General features: G+C 42.1%; 1 protein-coding gene across 7 annotated transcripts in view; it reads right to left on the reverse strand.

The window, feature by feature from the left end:
* Tbc1d1 (TBC1 domain family member 1) overlaps positions 1-18,925 on the reverse strand; it is a 167,065-nt gene that overhangs the window by 50,429 nt on the left and 97,711 nt on the right. For 3 of the 7 annotated variants that reach the window (XM_090343720.1, XM_090343718.1, XM_090343724.1), the window contains 4 exons: positions 16,331-16,611; positions 14,588-14,746; positions 13,654-13,773; positions 12,113-12,252 (listed from right to left, as the gene is read on the reverse strand). In XM_090343720.1, coding sequence (XP_090199846.1) covers positions 12,113-12,252; positions 13,654-13,773; positions 14,588-14,746; positions 16,331-16,611 — 700 coding nt within the window. The remainder of the gene's footprint in view (positions 1-12,112; positions 12,253-13,653; positions 13,774-14,587; positions 14,747-16,330; positions 16,612-18,925) is intronic. The other 4 variants (XM_090343719.1, XM_090343721.1, XM_090343723.1 and 1 more) reach the window with 4 other exon arrangements.

Consider the following 18,925-nt stretch of genomic DNA (forward strand, 5'->3'; position numbering starts at 1 on the left):
AAAACCCAAATATAGTTGTGGCCATTGAGGCTTGAAAGATATGGCTTCCAGTAGAAATCATAGAACAGGGTAGCAGTAAGAGTGGTACACTGAGGAAGGAGAGGGAAGGCATGAGGAATCCAACAGCTTCCACTATGAGTGTCATATTACTGCACCAGCACAAATGGCAATCTTTAAGAGAAGTCTAATTCTTTGCTCTCTGATCCAGAGAAACTGTAGATTTATCTTTCTATTTATTTGTATATGCACATTTTTTCTTCGGTACTTGAACTTGAATTTAGAGCCTCAACCTGTTGCTCAGCTTTCTTGCTCAAGGTTGTTCCTTTGTGCCACTTCAACCATGTCTCTAGTTCAGCATTTTGCTGACTAACTGAAAATGGAATCTCACAGACTTCTGCCTGAGATACAAAGTAGCTAGGATTACAAGTGCAAGTTACTGGTATCTGGCTAGAATATGCGGATTTTTTATCTCACTTCTCAAAGATAAGTACTCAAATCCTAATTCTTCCTCTCTGGTCTTCTGCTAGATTTTCACTGTACATTTTAAAAGAGGTTTCCATTCTGTGTTCTGTATTTTTTTAGCATTACATTGTACATGTCTACTTGTTTCATAATACTTGGTGTGTGTGTGTGTGTGTGTGTGTGTGCACGCGTGTGTGCATGTATACGCACTGGTACTAGTGCTTGAACTCAGGGCCTTGGGCTCTCACTTCACTTTTTCTACTTTACCACGTGAGCCACATCTTCCATGTGCGGGGTTTTGCTGGTTAGGTGGAGGTAAGAGTCTCTCAAGATTTGTCTGCCTAGGCTGGCTTTGGGATCTGGATCCTCGGATCACAGCCTCTCAAGTAGCTAAGATTTACAGGTGAGTCACTAGTGCTCAGAAATACTTTAAAAGAATGATAATGAATACAGAGTCTGAAGCATCTGAGCATATCCAACTAGGAACAAAGCAGAGAAGTTAGGTGAATCACACAAAGGAGCGCCCACAGAGGGGCACTGAAAGCGTTTCAATGAAAAATAACAAAAAAGGAGCAGATTTACCTCATAGCCCATGCTGGACAGACATTTACTTGGAACTGCTGAGAAAGGACAGAAGCAGGTATCATCATAAGGAGCTCAGGCAGATGAAACAAGTAGAATATAAGAAAGAAACATATGATCAAGGAGTAAAAAAAAAACAGACCAAGCATCTTCAGGTAACCCTAAAAATTGTAAGAAATCTTGCCTGGGTTGTTGCTTGTACAGTCCTGGAATAGAATTCAGTGCCTTATGACTGCTGAGGGAATGAATACTTACAAGTGTCAGCTAGAAACCCTGCCCTGCCCCCCCCCCAACATCACTCAACTCCCACACATCTGTGACTACAACTGCAACCCCACCCACCCATTACACAATGCGTATCTGAGGTCAAAATCCATGGAAGGAAGCCTATGACCTAGAGGTAGGAAATTCTTTTGTGCTTTGCTGGGGAAAGGGGACAAGGAAGCCCATATAATGAAACTGTTTAAAATAGTGCGCCCAATTCTTCCCCAAATGCACTGGACGTTCAATGAGTGATATGTGGAAATGTGACTTTTCCCCCTGGAAAGCCCCAGGGAAGTGGCATGCTTTTCAGGTATCCGTGAAGGTAAAGCAGCTAGAAAACTGAAGCAATTGTACAAGTGAGCAGCACGCTATTCTGGGGATTTAGAGAGGTTCTTTGTCCTGACTGTCCTCCAGATGTCACTCTCTGTGGTGTTGAAAGTGTAAGAGGGGAGGATAAAATTAAAGAATAATGCTGGACATGGGCATGCCTAGGATACTGAAAAGTCAAGGCCAATCTGGGCAATATAGCTACACTTTGTCTCAAAACAAAACCAAAAATACCCTGTCACCGTAAGGAGGGAGCTATCAGACTCAGACAGCTTGTGCTGTAGAGGATCAGCCCCCTATCCCCACCTCCATGAGATCGTTGTTGTTACTGTGCTCAAGTTACAGCTACAAACACCTTGGTATAGCAGGGTCATGCCACTGCCATTGACCACACAAGCTCATAAACAGAGGGAAGACTAGGTTTGGGCCAATCTGATTTGAAAGTCAAAATGAAATGAATAACAACAAATCATACAATTTAAAAATAGGCAATAACTTGAAAAGACATTCTTCAGGGATGATAAATTGCCAACAAGAATAGGAAAAAATGATCAACATCAATAGTTCTCTAATCATCAGAGAAATACAAATCAAAACTACAATTGCCCCACACCCAACATACTGGGCAATATCGAAATACCACAGGTCAGAAATGTTGGTGGGGATATGGAGAAAATGGCACCCTGAGGCACTGAGTGGGAATGTGTAACTAAAACACAAAGTAGCATACGATGCAGCAAATTCACTTCTGAGTGTCCAAGCAAAAGAATTAATGGTGATGTCTGCACCCACGGTCATCACAGCATTCTTTATCTGCCAAGAGATGACAAGTGCAAATGTCCATTGTCACAAACCAAATGTGGTCTATAGGGTCAACAGAATATAATATGGCCTTTTGGAAGGGAAATCCTGTCATACAGTACAGTGCAGGCAAACCTGAAGAGCAATCTATGCAAAAGCATGGCTGTCTGGAGAAGCTAGCACAGCTGTGAGTGCAGGGCACTGGGCTCAGGCAGGGAAGCCTCTCTGGCCACCTACTCCAGTCTTTCTCCTCAGTACTGGATAAGGTGGTGATGTGTATAGCTCAAGAGCAACATCTCTGCTTCCACGGTGGCTACAAAGGGCTGAGTGACACCATTTCAAATAATGAGATGCAAGCCTTGAGGCATTTTGGAAGCAGTTTTGCTGTAGAGGATCAGCGTTGGGGGCACTTTTCCTCCTCCAGGGTTCCTTCTTTGTTCTGCTTGGCAATGAAGGGAAAATAAATTCAGGAAGCATGTGGGAAGGCAAAACAGAAAAAGAGAAGGGCCAGGTTCATCGGTAGCCACACAGAACCACTGAACCACTTTGCTCTACCACATCCAGACTTACTATGAGCATAAAGTTTCTATGACTATAAACTCTTGGTTGAGAGTTATAGTCAGTCAGATATGATCTCTAAATAATATCAATTTGGGGACAAAAAAACCTGAGTAATGGGAAGGTGAATGAAAATCTGGAGACTTTGCTGTGTGCTACAACAACATCAGGGCTCTCAGTATACAGCTTGCTGTATATACTGAGATACCCTACAGTTCTTATGCTGTAGTATAATCAATCCAAGAGAATTGTCTGATGGTGGGGCATGGGAAGAAAACAGTCCTTGTGAAGAGAAAAAGTCCCTTATGCCCCTTTCTATCGAACGACTTCCAATCTCACTCTCACAGGAAGGCGATGAACCCCTAAAGCCAGGAAGGGCTGACTAACTCCTTCCATCAAATCCCCATCATCTCCTAAACACAAACCTTAGCAAGAGACAATTCTGATATCCTGGAAAAGAAAAAAAAATCTTTCCTCAACAACTGTTTGGAGAAGACAGACTGCAGAATACAATACCCACTGAGGTAAGATTAGAGTGAACTCTCCTCCCCGGCAATCCCCCTTAACCAGCATCTTCAAGATAACGCACCTGGACAGGAAATGAACCATACTTCTTTTTCTGTGGAAAAGCTGATTCTTCTCTCAAGTATAAAATTCATAGTTTGGTACCACAAATCATTTTTGGAATTACATAATGCCACAATTACTGTGTTTCTGCTTTGGTAAATGATGGTTTAACAATCTTGTTAGGGCATAGGCTGCAAATAGTTTCATTTATATAAAAGAGACAAAACCAATTTAGTTGAAAAGAAACCATTTGGAAATCGGTTGAATGCATCCCTTGACTTTATCTCTGGATTTTTATAAAGTTAAGAGCTCTTGAATGCATGACAGCTGTGACCTGGAGTGGCCAGCAGGCACACACAGCTTTGCCATCTCCAGGACATTTATAATTCTTCAACAAATGCCTAAGTTTTAGAATACCAGTAATGTCCAGTAGTCATGGTACATTAACATGATGTGCACGATGTGTGCATGGTGTGTGTGTGTGTGTGTGTGTGTGTGTGTGTGTGTGTGTGTGTGTGTGTTGCTTCCTTCTAGTACTGGACCTTAGCTTGGGTCCTAAGTGTTTTGCTCTTTTTGCTAAAGGCTGGCACACTACCACTAGACCCATACATAGCATTACTTTCAGCTTTCCAGTGGTTACAGATAAAGAGTCGCACGGACCTTCCTGCCAGGCTGGCTTCCAATCTCTATCCTCAGATCTCAGCCTCTTGAATAGCTAGGATTGTAGGTATGAGCCACTGGCTTCTGGCAAAATGCATTCTTTCACTCACTACAAAAATAACTGAACTGAACAAACAAGACCAAGTTTGTGATAGTTTATTTTAATAACTGATTCATTTCTGTGGTGAAATGACTTAGTTCAGAGTTGAACAGAGTTGATTTGAACTTTAGCTATGTAAAGTGAGGTTGGTGCCAGCAGTAGGCCTGTTAATTTTTCTAGCTCCATCCCTTATGACATGACTGGTAACCCGTCCAAAAGATGAGCTTACAGCATGGTAAGGATGATTTCAGTAACTACTATTAATACTTGATGAATTTCATGATAAAGGAAATAGGACTGGTTGCCTGTTTCACAATCTACCAAAGGACAGATACATTTCTATTTTTCAATCTTGTTTGTTTTGCTAACAATCACTCAGAGCTTTGGGGGGGGACCAGAGTTTAGATCAGAGTAAGATGGCTCTTCTCAGAAGAATTCAGTCTCCAGAATCAGAACTTTGTGGGGGGTGAGGCCCAGTCTTCACTTTTACAAGACCAAGGGGATTCTGAGGCAGATCAAAGAAATATGGCTCTTAGCAAATTCCACTAACCTGTGGCTACAGGGGCCCTTGGGCTCACTCCCAAGAGGACTGCAAGCTTCAGTCCCTGAAGGAGGTTTCCTGGGGACTTAGCTGCCTACACACATATGAAGATGCTACCCAGACCCAAGGCATTCTCCCCCTTGCAGTCTGGAGCAGAAAGTAAACAAGGGCAGCCAGCAGTTCAGCCTGGATGGTGGGCTAACCCTCCTCGGCCGTGACTGGCCTAACTATCCCTGTGGGTCAGAATCACAGATAAGTAGCTGGGAAAAGGGAATTCCCAGCTCACACTTAAACACCGCCCCTCCACACCACGGCCCCATACTATATTTTGTGCCCCACCACCTTACCTTTTTTGTGCCAGTCCTGGGATGTGAACTCTGGGCTTGGGCATTGTTCCTGAGCTTTTTTGTCCAAAGCTAGTGTTCTACCTCTTGAGCCACAGCTCATAGGTAATTGATCAGAGGCTTATCTCACATTCTTTCGTCCTACAGGTGGCTTTGAACTGTGATTGATCTCAGTCCTGAGTCTAAACCCCTTCCTTTATATTGATCTACCAAATGCATTTGCGTTAATGCTAATAGAAGTATGTCTTATGGTTCACAATGGTTTCAAGGTAAAAACAACCCACATATATAATATAAAATGGTAAGTGTATAAGCAAAATATGATATATCCATCTGTACAAACAAAATACTAATCTTCATGAAAGAATGAAATATTAGACTATCTCAGACTTTTGAAACGTTATAGAAAGTGAAAAAAGCAAAGCACAAAGATACCACATATTATATTACTTCATTTACATTAAATGTCCAGGATAGAAAAATCCACAGAGGCTATGTAAATTAGCAATTGCCTAGGGGGAAATGGCTGGGGGCAGCTGACTGAGGAGTGATAATTACAGGACTGTTTCTAGGAGAATAAAATAAAATAATGATTGCACAATTTTATACTTTAAAAATAAACAACATGGAATGGGCCAGGAGCATGGCCTAGCATGCATGAAGATGTGGGTTCGATTCCCCAGTATCACATACACAGAAATAGCTGGAAGTGGTGCTGTGGCTCCCATGGCAGTGTTAGCCTTGAGAAAGCTTAAGAACAGTGCCCAGGCCCCGAGTTCAAGGCCCAGCACTGGCAAAAAAAAAATGGAATTGTCTAAATTATCTGTATTTTATGTGAATTATATCTCAATGATGTTGTTTCTTTGTATGTTTTCTAAAGCAAAATCAAAGCAAACCTCTCCTGCCTAAATCCCTCCTCAGAGCCAATGCAGCCCTCCCTCCCTCTCAGGGCTGCCTTCAAGGATGTAAGTAGGTTGTGGAGTGCATAGTACCCTGAGGCGTTCTGGGCAGGAGAGCAACAGGCACCTGCAGTGCCTGCTGGAACTGTGCACTCTGGAGGTCCTAAGCGTAGTCTTAGCACCAACAGGGCCTGGGCCGCCTTCTATTTTTCATCCAGGGAAACAGATACTGGTCTCCCCTTTATTCTAGCTCTGCCCTGCCCCATTTCGAGGCAGGCCTACAAATGTTACACTCAGAAATGTTTTCAACTACTTGCATTCATTCCCTTGCTTTAAATACTGTATCAACTCTCTAGTGCCTACTGATTCAAGTTCACATATTGCAAATCAAGACTTTGGACACTGTCTTCTGAGCACACAGGCATTAGTGCTAAGGAAGTGAGTTCTGCCAGCTGGGAACTGTGGGCATAGGGTATCATGGTCACCTAACACCATCAAGCTTCCAATTCCAGTGCCTCTTTTATCTAAGCCCTCAGGCCTGCTCTCAGGAGGTCAAAATAATATCTTCCGACTATTAGCCTTAACTTCACATCTCACACAAAGTATAAGAATTGGCTATTTAAGGGACCAGGAGTTTGGCCTAGTGGTAGAGTGCTTGCCTAGCATGCACAAAGATCTGGGTTCAATTCCTTGGTACTACATACATAGAAAAAAGCCGGAAGTGGTGCTAAGGCTCAAGTGGTAGAGCTTTAGCCTTGAGAAAGTCCAAGGACAGTGCTTTAGGCCCTGAGCTCAAGCCCAGGACTGGCAAAAAAAAAAAAAGGCAATTTAAGTGCCAGAGGCTTACTAGAAAAGTTAGTATCTTAAAACAAATAACAATTTTTAAAAATGTCTTTCTAGCAAATATGTATTGTATTTTCCTTCTTTGCTTTGTCTATGCCATGAGATATTGAAAAAAAAAAGAGAAACATCTCAACTTCAAAACTAGCTCTGTATTCAAACAAGCTTTGAATGGGCAAGAAAAACATAACACAACAAGGTCACAAACAAAAACTTGAGGAAAAAAGCAAGCAAGTATACTCGAAGGACTGGAAAGAAACCACTCTATTAAGACATAAAACAACACTGCCACCAAGTGGTGATAACTTCTCAAGTCACCCTCTTAGGAAACTTTAGGGGAGTTAAAAAACAAACAAAACAAGAATTTATGCCCATATCTTTGCTATGGTGAATAGTGCTGCAATGAACATTGTTGTGCTAGTGGGTTTAGTATGTCCTTGTTTCTGGATGGTTGGGTAAATGCCAAGTAGTGGAATTGCTGGGTCATAGAGGAGTTCTATGTTTAGTTTTTTGAGGAACTGCCACACCATAGCAAAGATATGGAACCAACCTAGATGTCCCTCAGTTGATGAGTGGATCAACAAGTTGTGGTATTTGTACACAATGGAATTCTATGCTGCTGTCAGAAAGAATGACATCACCCCATTTGTTAGGAAATGGAAAGACTTAGAAAAAGTCATATTAAGGGAAGTAAGCCAGACTCAAAGGAACTTAGGCTCAATGGTTTCTCTCATTCGTCATAATCAGTAGAAACCTTGGGCTCTACTAGCAGAGATTTGCAATAGAGCAAAATCTTGATACATAAGGCCATATAATGTGAAGCTAATTGAAAGGACCTCCAGGATATTGAAACAAAAGCCATATAATGAATGATTGTTGTCCTTAATGTACTATGTTGTCTCTCATCTCCTTTGCTGTCCCTTGGTTATCTCATATTGGTATAGTATCTCACTTTGTTATCTGATATATTGAATTTATTTGTATTTGGATATTTGAAATTTGATAGGGAAGGGGGGAAAACCAAGACGGGTGGGGGGTGTGGGGGGGGAGGGAAATGGGTACCAAGACATGTGAAAGGGTATCAATGTATGTGAATTAATGTACCTTCTATCTGGCAAATATCATGTAACCCTTTTACTAATTACAATAAAAAAATTAAAAAAATAAAATAAAATGTGAGAAGGAAAAAAAAAAAAGAATTTATGCCCAAACCTGGTTCCTGCACCTAGGACTCAGGCAGAGGGCCATGTCCAGCTTACAGACTCAAAAGCCTCCTTGTATCTAATGTCCAGTGAAAGCTGAGAACCACAGATTAAGACAACAAGTCAGACATAAGCATTAGTATCACACTTATATTTTCTGTTGCTATTATCAAAATTTCCTAAAAGTACAATTACACACAACATACAACATAAATAAGTCAATTATAATATTTTACCTTTTTCCATTAAAGAAGAACTTTTTATGGAACAAAGTTGACATCATAAAGACTTAAATTACTTGCTTAGTTTTGCCATTCATTTTCATATCTAAGTTTGTACTTAAAATTTAGATTTACCCTTACTATAAATGAGGCATATTGACAGCTACATTACACACACACACACACACACACACACACACACACACACACACACACACACACACACACAGAATCTTTTTGGGTATGTGTGTGCTTCTCCTAAGGCTTGAACTCAGGGTCTGGGTGCTAAATCTGAGATCTTTTTTTTTTTTTTTTTTTTGCTTAAGGCTAGTGCTCTATGACTTGAGCTACAGCCCCACTTCCAGCTTTTTTGGTGTTAGTTGGAGATAAGTCTTATGAAGTCTCCTCCTTGGACAGCCATGAACCACAACCCTCAGATCTCAACCTCTACGGTAGCTGGATTACAGGTGTGAGCCACCACACCCGGCTATACAGAATCTTTGACCTTTGGCTTCAATGGACTATTTGCTTATATAATGATTTATTCAAGTTAATAAATCATTCTTATCTATATAAGAATAGGTTTCCTTTCCTTTTTCTAATGACCTGTCAAGTCTGAAAGCTTCGATTGTTGGTAAAATGCACAATGTAATCTGAAATCCTTAAATGAAGTGTTAGACTAAGACTAAAATTGTTCCTTGGCATACATTGCTGGTTTTTTTTTCTGTTTTGATTTCTAAAAAAAGGGACTTTTTTCTTCCATTCCAAGTGGAAAGCTGCCTAAAAAATTATTCCTTAACAAACAATTCGCTTTTGTGTGATACATGAGGGAAAGAAACTAGAGCATATGCACTAGCAAACACAGTCAGAAGCTGATTTTCTACACTGGTCACAAGCCTGACAATTAAGTTGGAGTTCACAGCTAAGAAAACAGATCCCTGCACACATCTGCATTCTTATCCTGATGCTACCCATGATACAAAGCTCTACTGGAGAGGAACGCAGCAGCAGAAAAGCAAAGGTCCACAGGGTAGGCTATCATCAAATCCTACTATCAGCTATTGTTACTTTTGTCACTGCATTTTCCCCACTACACTAGCCCTTCACCATTCTACACATACAATTCCTCTGGTAGCCTGGAGTGCAGCTCAAGCAGCAGAGTGTTGGTCTAGCATGTGTGAGGTACTAGGTTTGATTCCTAGCACCTTGAAGAACAAAAGGCAATTGACAATCCAGATTTATTTGAGGCTTATGGTCCTTGGAGACTCCTGAGTCTGTCTGTAGAGACTCAGAGCCACCTAACAAAGAAGGCACCAGCCTAGGACAGGATCAGATTTGCCATGGAAGCTTATCCTAAGCCCTTACCATTATTTCTAGTGGACTAGCAAAGTCAGCATCACTGGAAAGTTGGTCTCAGGTACTACCTGGGCCTACTACATCAGAATCTACCTTTTGACAAGATCCCTGAAAGACTCCATTCATGCAAGTTGGTAAAATGCTGTGGTATCCCAGGATCTGAACAGTCACCAAATCAACAACTGTGTCCACACATTTACTTAAGGAATGAGAACACTCCTTTAGGCCTTGCCAGCAGCAAGGCCTACTGTAGGACTCAACAGTAAGGCTCTGAAAATGAGAGGCTGATATAAGAGAGGTATCATTCTCCTCCCTCAGAAGAGCCTATGCTTCTGCCTTCAGCTATGCCCAAACATGCAGCCTTAACCACATCCAACCCCTTAACAGCTTTGCTCTGATTTATAGCATTCTCTTAATACCAACCACCCAAAACCAAGTGAATACTTTACCATGTATGGTACCTGGCATCACAAAACCTTTCACCCAGAGAACACACAGAGCAAAGGAGATAAAATGTTTTGCTTGGGGTTTTAGAGGCCATAGTTGTGAGTGACCACCACACCCCTGGTTCATCTCGATGTCCTGGGTCTTACATATAACCCCATCATGGGCTTTTCACTTCCTATTTCGCCATTTCTGTTTGTTTCATTGTGTTGTTTTGCCAAGTCTCTGGGTGAAACTCAGTGTTTTCCTCTTTAGTGTGCAGTTTTCTTTCCTGCAGTGCCTACTATAAACCAGACCTTCCATGTTTCTTGCAAGTTTAGATTTAAACCAGCCCTCACAGACTTTACTAAGTTACAATGTGAACTCACTGGCCACTGAATTAAAATGAAAAGAGAAAGAAAAAAAGAAAGGAAAGAAGGAAGGAAGGAAGGAAGGAAAAAAGAGAAGGAGGGAGGAAGGGAGGGAGGGAGAGAGGGAGAGAGGGGAGGGAAAGAGAAAGAGTGGAAGAGAAGAAAGAGAGGGAAGGTGGGAGGGAGGGAAAGAGAAAGAAGAGGAGAGAGAGAAGGGGAGGCGGAGAAAAAGGAGGGAGGAAGGGAGAGAGGGAGGAAGCAAGTGAGGGAGGCAGGTAGGCAGGGAGGTAGGGAGGGAAAGAAGAAAGAGAGGAAGGGAAGAAGGAAGGAAGACAGAAAGGAAGAAAGAAGGAAGGAAAGTGGGGGAACAGTGACTAGGGGTGTAGCTCTGTGGTAGAGCGCTTACTTGACATTTGGGAAGCTTGATTCCCAACACTGTGGAGGGTGGTAAGGATAGAAGGATGTTATATGTAAGCGATTTCTAACTATAAATTAACTTACCTTTCTTCAGACAGGTTTCCAAAATGTCAAATTCAATTTCTTGCAACTTAATAATATCACAGAGTGTTTAATCAGCCACCTAGCCATAAGTAAATGCCAGGCTAATTTTGTCACCCAGTATTTCCCCGGTCAAATCTCCCTCCCTCTACGCACACTGTTTGATGTTCCTCTCATTTTTAGTATTTACTTAGAGCATACTCTTAATTAATACTCTTTGTGTTTTAATGAATCCATAAAAATTAGATCCCCTAAAGTACAGAAATCCACCATGGTAGCACAGCAAATACTATGGTTTTAAAATGGTGTGGTGTTTGTTCTAGAGAGCATTTCCAAGTGGGAGGAAAAGGATGGAGCAGTGAAAAGCTCCCAGTCTCACTCTGTCACTGCTTAGCTGAAGTCTGCCCCATCGGAATATAAACCAGAATAGTTGGTCATTCTGTGCATTTCAACAGAGGGTTACAGGGCACTGTGAAAAGCGTTTCCTCCCAAATTACTTGCATGACTTTCATGCCCAAGTTGGAGTGGGAGCTCAGCCATCTGGCTGTGGACACTTCTGCCACCCACGTGTTGGCTGCTAGGACAGAGCTGAAACAAAGACCTTGCATACTTCTAACAGCGCCTGCTCTGCTGGGACAGAGCAGAAACCCTGGACCTCTCAACCGTCCTCAGATGTCTCTCAGCTGCAGGCATATACAAGGAGGACAAAGCAGCGATAAACCACAACAGTAGAACTAGGGCCTTTCTGTGTCCTAAGGATGGGAAATGACAGAGACAGAGGACTAAGCTACCTGCTTTGGGAGAAGAACAGTCACAAACAAGAATCAAGTCTCCCTCCCTTCTATCCTCTAATGCCAAGGCTGAGTAATGTGAGAGGAAGAAGGAGCATATCCAGATGTTAAAATGCTCACAAATATCCAGGTGTGATGGCTCATGCCTGTAATCCTAGCTACTCAAGGGATGATTAGGAAGATTATGGTTCAAGGTTATCTGGTGTGTGACCAGGCAGACCCTCTAGTGGGAAGGAAACACACTCTCCAGCTTCATGTTAATAGCAGGGCACCCTGAGAGTCTCTGTGAAGGTGTACAAACTCACCATCATATCTGCTGGGGGAATCACAGGCCTTCTGTGGCGTGGCCACACGGAGGAAGATCTGCTGGCGCCAGGAATGGCGCCTCGTCTTCACGGGGGTTGAGTTGGAGTCACCCAGGTGATGAGCTCTGGAATCGTAGTCCCTAAAATTACAAGACAAGTTGCATCGGTGTGTGACTGGCAAGCAGGTGTTCATGGTTTCTGTTTAGCCTGACTTTAAAAAGCAAAGAACTATCCATTATGTTGCATAAACACAGAGAATTAAATAATCACAGAGACTGAATCCAGCTCACAGTGGATCAGTGTTCCTAAAGATCTGTTTTGTTTTGTTTCACGAAGTTTCCCATAGAAAGCAGAACTACACACCCATCAGTGATTTCTAAGAAATATATTCACAGACCACAGATTCCATCCGGGTCTTCCCTAAAACTACTACAAAAAAAACTGTCTGGGGTCAGGAGTTTGGCCTAGTGGTAGAGTGCCTGCCTAGCATACACGAAGACCCAGGTTCGATTCCTCGGTACCACATACATAGAAAAAGGCTGGAAGTAGTGCTGTGGCTCAAGTGTCAGAGTGCTAGCCTTGAGAAAAGCCCAAGAACAGTGCTCAGGCCCGGAGCTCAAGCCCAGGACTGGCAAAAAAAAAAAAAAAAAGAAAGAATGGCCAGGAGTTTGGCCTAGTGGTAGAGTGCTTGCCTAGCATGCACGAAGACCCAGGTTTGATTCCTCGGTACCACATACATAGAAAAAAAGCCAGAAATGGTGCTGAGGCTCAAGTGGTAGAGCTCTAGCCTTGAGAAAGTCCAAGGACAGTGCTCTGGCCCAGAGCTCAAGGCCAGGACTGGCAAAAAAAAAAACCCCAAAAACAAACTGTCTAGCAGGGCTGCCCTCACCCCGTGCCAATCCTTCTCAGCCCCTATGTGGGAATATTTTCTCAGTACAGGCCCTCACCTCATCTCCATGATGGCCATAAAAAAAAAAGTTGCAGTTTAATTACACAGAACCGTCAAAACAATCATGACAGCCACTTGCTGATTATAGCTTCTTTGACTCTTGTCATTTTAAGAAGTCTAATTTGCATATATGTATATGTGTGTGTGCCTACACACACAGACACACACACACACACACACACACACACAGCTGAATCATTCATTTTCTTCCCATTCACAGAATAACTTAAGGAGGCCCTTGTATGTATTGCACCTTTAGTGAAGCAATCAGCCCAACTGGTAGATAGACAACCACAACCTGTTGAGGACAACCATAAGCTTATTACCCAGCAACATTACTCTCAGAGAAGTTGACTTCCTTTAATCTTCTAAAGATAATAAATATTAAGAAACTAACCAAAGTCAAAACTACAGAACAGGTTGACTCATGTCCATTTCTCTTAAAATGACATTAGTAAGAAAAAAAATTGTAAGAAAAGAGATATAGTAGATTCAAATGAAATAATATTTGAAACAGCAAAAGAATAAAATATCCCCATACATCTAACAATAATCCAACACTTTCAACATCCAGGTTTGATGTATGCCCTACCTTTTTGTGTTCATAAAGTCAGAGGTGTTATTTTCATCTACAGGAGCCAGAAATTTTAGAAAATTTGGCACAGAGGAAGAAGAATGAAGTTTTTTCCGCAGGGCATTACGATAGGAGATGCTGAGAGTTTGGTTGAAAAAATAGTTTAGGATCAAAAAATATAAATACACAAAATATAAAATATAAGTTTAAACATTTTTCCTAATGTTAAGTAAAGGAAACTAAGTTAGAAATTTAAAATATTTCACAAATGAGATTGCATTTCATTTTCAGTCAACATTAAGGTTGATGTATGCTGGTCCTGGGCTTTAAGTTCAAGACCTGGGCACTGAGATCTTTTTTTTTTTTTTTTGCTCCAGGCTATCACTCTACTACTTGAGCCACAACTCCATTTCTGGCTTTTTCCATTGCTTAGCTGGAAATACTAGGTCTCACAGACATTCCTCCAAGGTCTGGCTTTGAAATACAATCCTCAGATCTCAGCTCCTAAGTAGTGGGGATTACAGGTGTGAGTCACCAGTGCTCAGAAAGATGATTTTAAATGCATGCAATTTGTGTATTAAATGTTTTTTTAATCCATATTCTAAATGACTTCCTTTCAAATTAGAAAAAGATAATTTTTCTAAATTAATTAGGGACTTCAGATGAGGCACAAATAATAGTGTACAGTATCAATCAGCTATTAACCTGTACACGTGCCCAGGCACGTACATACTGATGTGAGAGGTGTGAACATTAGCACATAAAAGAGCTTTCCATAAAGACTCAAAAAGCAAGTTACCAATAAATCAATTTATATATCAGATAGAGATGATAGACATACACACAAGCAAGACTGGGGCCACCAGCCTGGCCCCCATGCAGCAAGAACTGGGTGTGAACTCCCAAGGTGACCAATGACACTGAACATGGCTTGCCATGCAAGTTTGCTCACCTCTTCGCCACAGCATTTCCACCTTGCTCTCCACTGGAATTATGCTTTAGGTACTTAAAAAAGTTTGGCGAGGAGGCAGAGGGGCTAAGACGAGGTGAAGGCGCAGGAGCTGAAGGCTGACCTGAGCAAGGCTTAGACACGCCCACAGGATGGTCCTCACTAAAGAGCAACAGGAAAGAGCACTGGGGGTTAGAGGGCAAGGCGAAAAGAAGGGGAAGGAAACAGAGGAGGCCATTTTGAAGCTGTGGGGAAAGGAAGAAGGAAATAGGGACTCAATTCTTTGTGTCTCATGAGCTACCAGGGAATCAAAGGACTTCTTTCTCACTTTGCTTTCTCACTGGCAAAGGAAATTCTCAGGGAAAACTAATTAGAAGCCATTCTCAACAGTTTTGCCTTGTCTACCTTTTTACTGTAGATTAAAATCAAAAGTATTAATACTTTTTCTCTGCCCTCTTTCTGGGAACTCATAAACAATTTTTTTTAATTAGAAGAGAAACAAAAGAGAAATTCCCAAAGTTTTAAAAACACATTTTCCTTTAAAAGAATGATATCCTGCCCTACACTTAATGCCATGCTTCCTATGAATAAATGGGGAAAGGTATCTGGAAAGAAAGCAAAATGGCCATAAAAACTAGAGAGACATACAGACAACTCCCCATCCATCATCACTAAGGTCCAACAAAGCTACTTTTTAGAGAATAAAGGGAAAGCAGGGTCAGAGTCTTACCACCTTGACTTATATTCAACAGCAGAGATTTGGCAAGAAAACCAGGCCTCTGTAATGAAGCACTGCGCTATACTGCAAACACAGAGAAGTAGTGGGCCTGTGGTGGGAGTACAGAGAGGCACTAAGAAACATCACAAGAAACTTCCACAGCTGATAGCCTGACTATTCAGCTCTAAGATGGCCTATTTAAACAAGCTTCTGAAGGAAGGAAGCCTTGCTTCTGTGATCCATTATCCAACTGAGTTCCAAACAACAGTAATGATCTCCAAGGAAGAGCAAGCAACCAGATCTTTCTACAAAATTCCAGACTTGTAAATGAGCCCGTTCTCCCAAAGCATTTCAACCCCTTGATGCACAGACTTACTCCCCAAGTACAAATCTCATGCATATGACAAGCATGTCCTGAGGTTTCTCCTATGGCAGAGGAAGGAATCCATCATACAGAGTTGAGGCCCTATTTCATATATATGAGATGTTGAAGAACTTCAACTACAGTGCTGCCCAACTGAGCCTTCAGCAGATATGGCCAGATTAGCTCAAAATAGAGTCAGACCAGAGCCCAATTCTGGATCCAGCCCAGTTGTCCATCCCAGGCCATTCTGCTTGTGGGGATTACTGTGCCCTCACTCCACTACAGCTCAGTTCCAGATCTCCAGATGAAGAGTCACACACTTGCCTCCCCCCACCCCACATTTCCTGAGGCTGGCAGCCAGACTCTCTCATTTAGCCAGTAATTATACATGCCAAGGACCATTTCTGCTCATTTACCTGCTTCCTGACAATGCTGGCACCTGAACAAGCAGCAATCATCTCCTATGCCTACATACATCCCACAGGAGCTGGGAAGAACACACTACTGCTTCCAATTTTATCTTGCTAAGCCAACAGTAAAACCTGATTCAGTGAGCACACCACACACACACACACACACACACACACACACACACACACCTGGTTAGTCATAGATATACCCAAGGTATTTGCACAGCAAATTTTGTGCTCTAAGCAACTCTTACTTTCGTTCATGAGGCGTCTCTGTGCTCACAGAGTGATACCTCAAAAGTTTTCTTTGAGAGATTCCTGGAGATCCCTGCACAGGTTCCAAAGGCTCCGGGCACTCTACTGGGAAATGGCTCAGGGTGTTCGCTCGTCTTCGGAAGGCCTGCTGGGGTGACAGCAGGGCAGGCTCTTCTGGGAGGTGGCTCTCCGAGTCACTGGACAGGTCATCTGAGGAGCTGAGGAGCTTGAAGGAGCTCTCAGAATTAGGCAAGGCCTCCCTGTCACCCATGGATGGCTCCTGGTAACAGACAGACAGTAGATCAGAAGTAACACAAGGAAATCTGGAGGACTGAAAAGGCTCTAGTCCCAGTCCAAGATTTCTCTGTGTGTGTGTTCATTTTTTTTTAGATAGTTTCACATTATGGTTAGTCTGGCCTGGACTATGGTCCCTCTGTTGGTGATTACCCGTGTTGCTGGAATGACAGATACACACCCCTGCACCCAGCCATTGTGCTTTCCTCATAGTTGGGATGAAAGGCTTATTACACTATGCTCACATTCTCTGAGATGCACTCTCGAAAAGACTTTTTGCTGGTACTGGCCTCAAAATTTCAATCTCCAATCTCCATCTCCCAAGTGTTAGGATTGCAAGCTTGAATCACTGTGTTTGGGTTGTTTTAATTTTGGTTATTTTCAAGAGAGCTTTTGATCTCGGCTTGGGCTGCCTGGTCTGCAGTCTTCCTAGTTACACTTCCCACACAGCTGGGATGGCAAATATATATCACCACACTCAGATTTTTCTGCTGCAATGAACGATTACTAGCATGAACCCATAACACCTGGCCAGGGATACTTTTTAATATGCAGGTACTTACTAGAATGCCACCTAGAGTCCACCAAAAACATACAGGGTCCATTATATACCTGCCTGACAGAGTAAAATGCTAGTGGAGGATTAAAGAAGCTGGACAAATACAAGAAAAAAACACACAAGCCATGACACATAATTGTTTTCAAATGATGCCATAAAAACTCCCCTCATAGCTGGCAGTAGCTCAGTGGTTAGAACACTTGTCTAGCATGTATAAAGTCCTGAGTTCAATCCCCAGCATTGCAAATATCCCTCTCTCTGAAAAACATAGGTATTTACTACTGCTTATAAAACTGTGTATGCGGGACCGGGAGTTTGGCCTAGTGGTTAAAGTGCTTGCCTAGCATGCATGAAGACTGGGTTCGATTCCTCGGTACCACATACATAGAAAAAAGCCGGAAGTGGTGCTGAGGCTCTAGTGGTAGAGCTCTAGCCTTGAGAAAGTCCAAGGACAGTGCTCAGGCCCTGAGCTCAAGCCCAGGACTGGCAAAAAAATAAATAAATAAATAAACTGTGTATGCTGCATAACTAGTTCACTGTTCCGAGTCTATCACATTTGAAGGCCATCTTTAAATTTGGTAATACTGAGATTAAAAATCTACTTTCTTTAAGCACAGAAACATGTCTCCCTAGATACTTGCCACAGTCCAAGAGAACTCACTTAATTTCTCTCTGCATCTCTTTATCCTCATTGGCAAGAGCACAGTGAAAATTTATCTCATTGTTTCCAGAATTATGACAACACAAAGTACTTTACGCACTGCAAAATGCATTCAAATGGAAGCTACCATTTTCCTTAGGGACTCTCTCACTATTAAATGCATAAACATTAAGAACCATAACAATACTTTATATGCTATGATTTCAACATACATGCTGTTACAAAGGAAAGAACTGCTATCATTCTTGTAAACCAGTGCTTAAAGGAAGCCGAGATCTGAGTGTTGGGATGTAAAACCAGCCCAGGCAAGGCATTCTGTAAAACTCTTTAACCCAATTAACTACCAAAACAGCCAGAAGTAGAGGTATGGCTCAAGTGGTAGAGCACCAGTCTTGAGGTAGCCTCCTCAGCACAAACCCCAAACTCGCTCTTTGGCAGACTTAGTGTAAATTAACCCCAGCTGGGCAGGAAGCACAGATGGGAGGATCATGGTCTGAGCTCAGCCTTGGGCAAAAATGATACACAATGTGAAAAAATAACTGAAAACACAAAGCTGGAGGTGTGGCTCCAGGTCAGTTCAACTCCAGTATTAACAAAAACACATTTTTTAAGTTTAATTATAATCATGGAGCCAGCTAAAGGACAACACTGAATGTCTCTGAATTTATAAACCCCATTTTGTGGCTCTCCCAATTTTTAACTGTTTTTAAAATTATTTTTTAAAGATTACTGTGAGCCAGACACAGTAGCTCACGCCTATAATCCTAGCTGCTCAGGAGGCTGAGATCTGAGGATCAAGATTCAAAGCCAGCCTGGGCACAAAAGGATTCAAGACTCTTATCTCCAATTAACCTCTAGAAAATGGGAAGTGGGGCTTGGCTCAAGGGTAGAGCAGTAGCCTTGAGCTTCTGAAGAGCTCAGGGTCAAGCCTCATGACCACCCCCCCAAAAAAAAACACTGTGAGAATCTTAATCAAATGAAGAGTTCAAACTCCATTACCACCAAAAACAAAATACACACATACACACACACACACACACACACACACACACACACACACACACAGAAAATACACTGTTG

Source organism: Megascapheus bottae, chromosome 13, assembly GCF_031878675.1.
Source record: "Megascapheus bottae isolate mThoBot1 chromosome 13, mThoBot2.hap1, whole genome shotgun sequence".
In the NCBI taxonomy this organism is placed as follows: domain Eukaryota; kingdom Metazoa; phylum Chordata; class Mammalia; order Rodentia; family Geomyidae; genus Megascapheus; species Megascapheus bottae.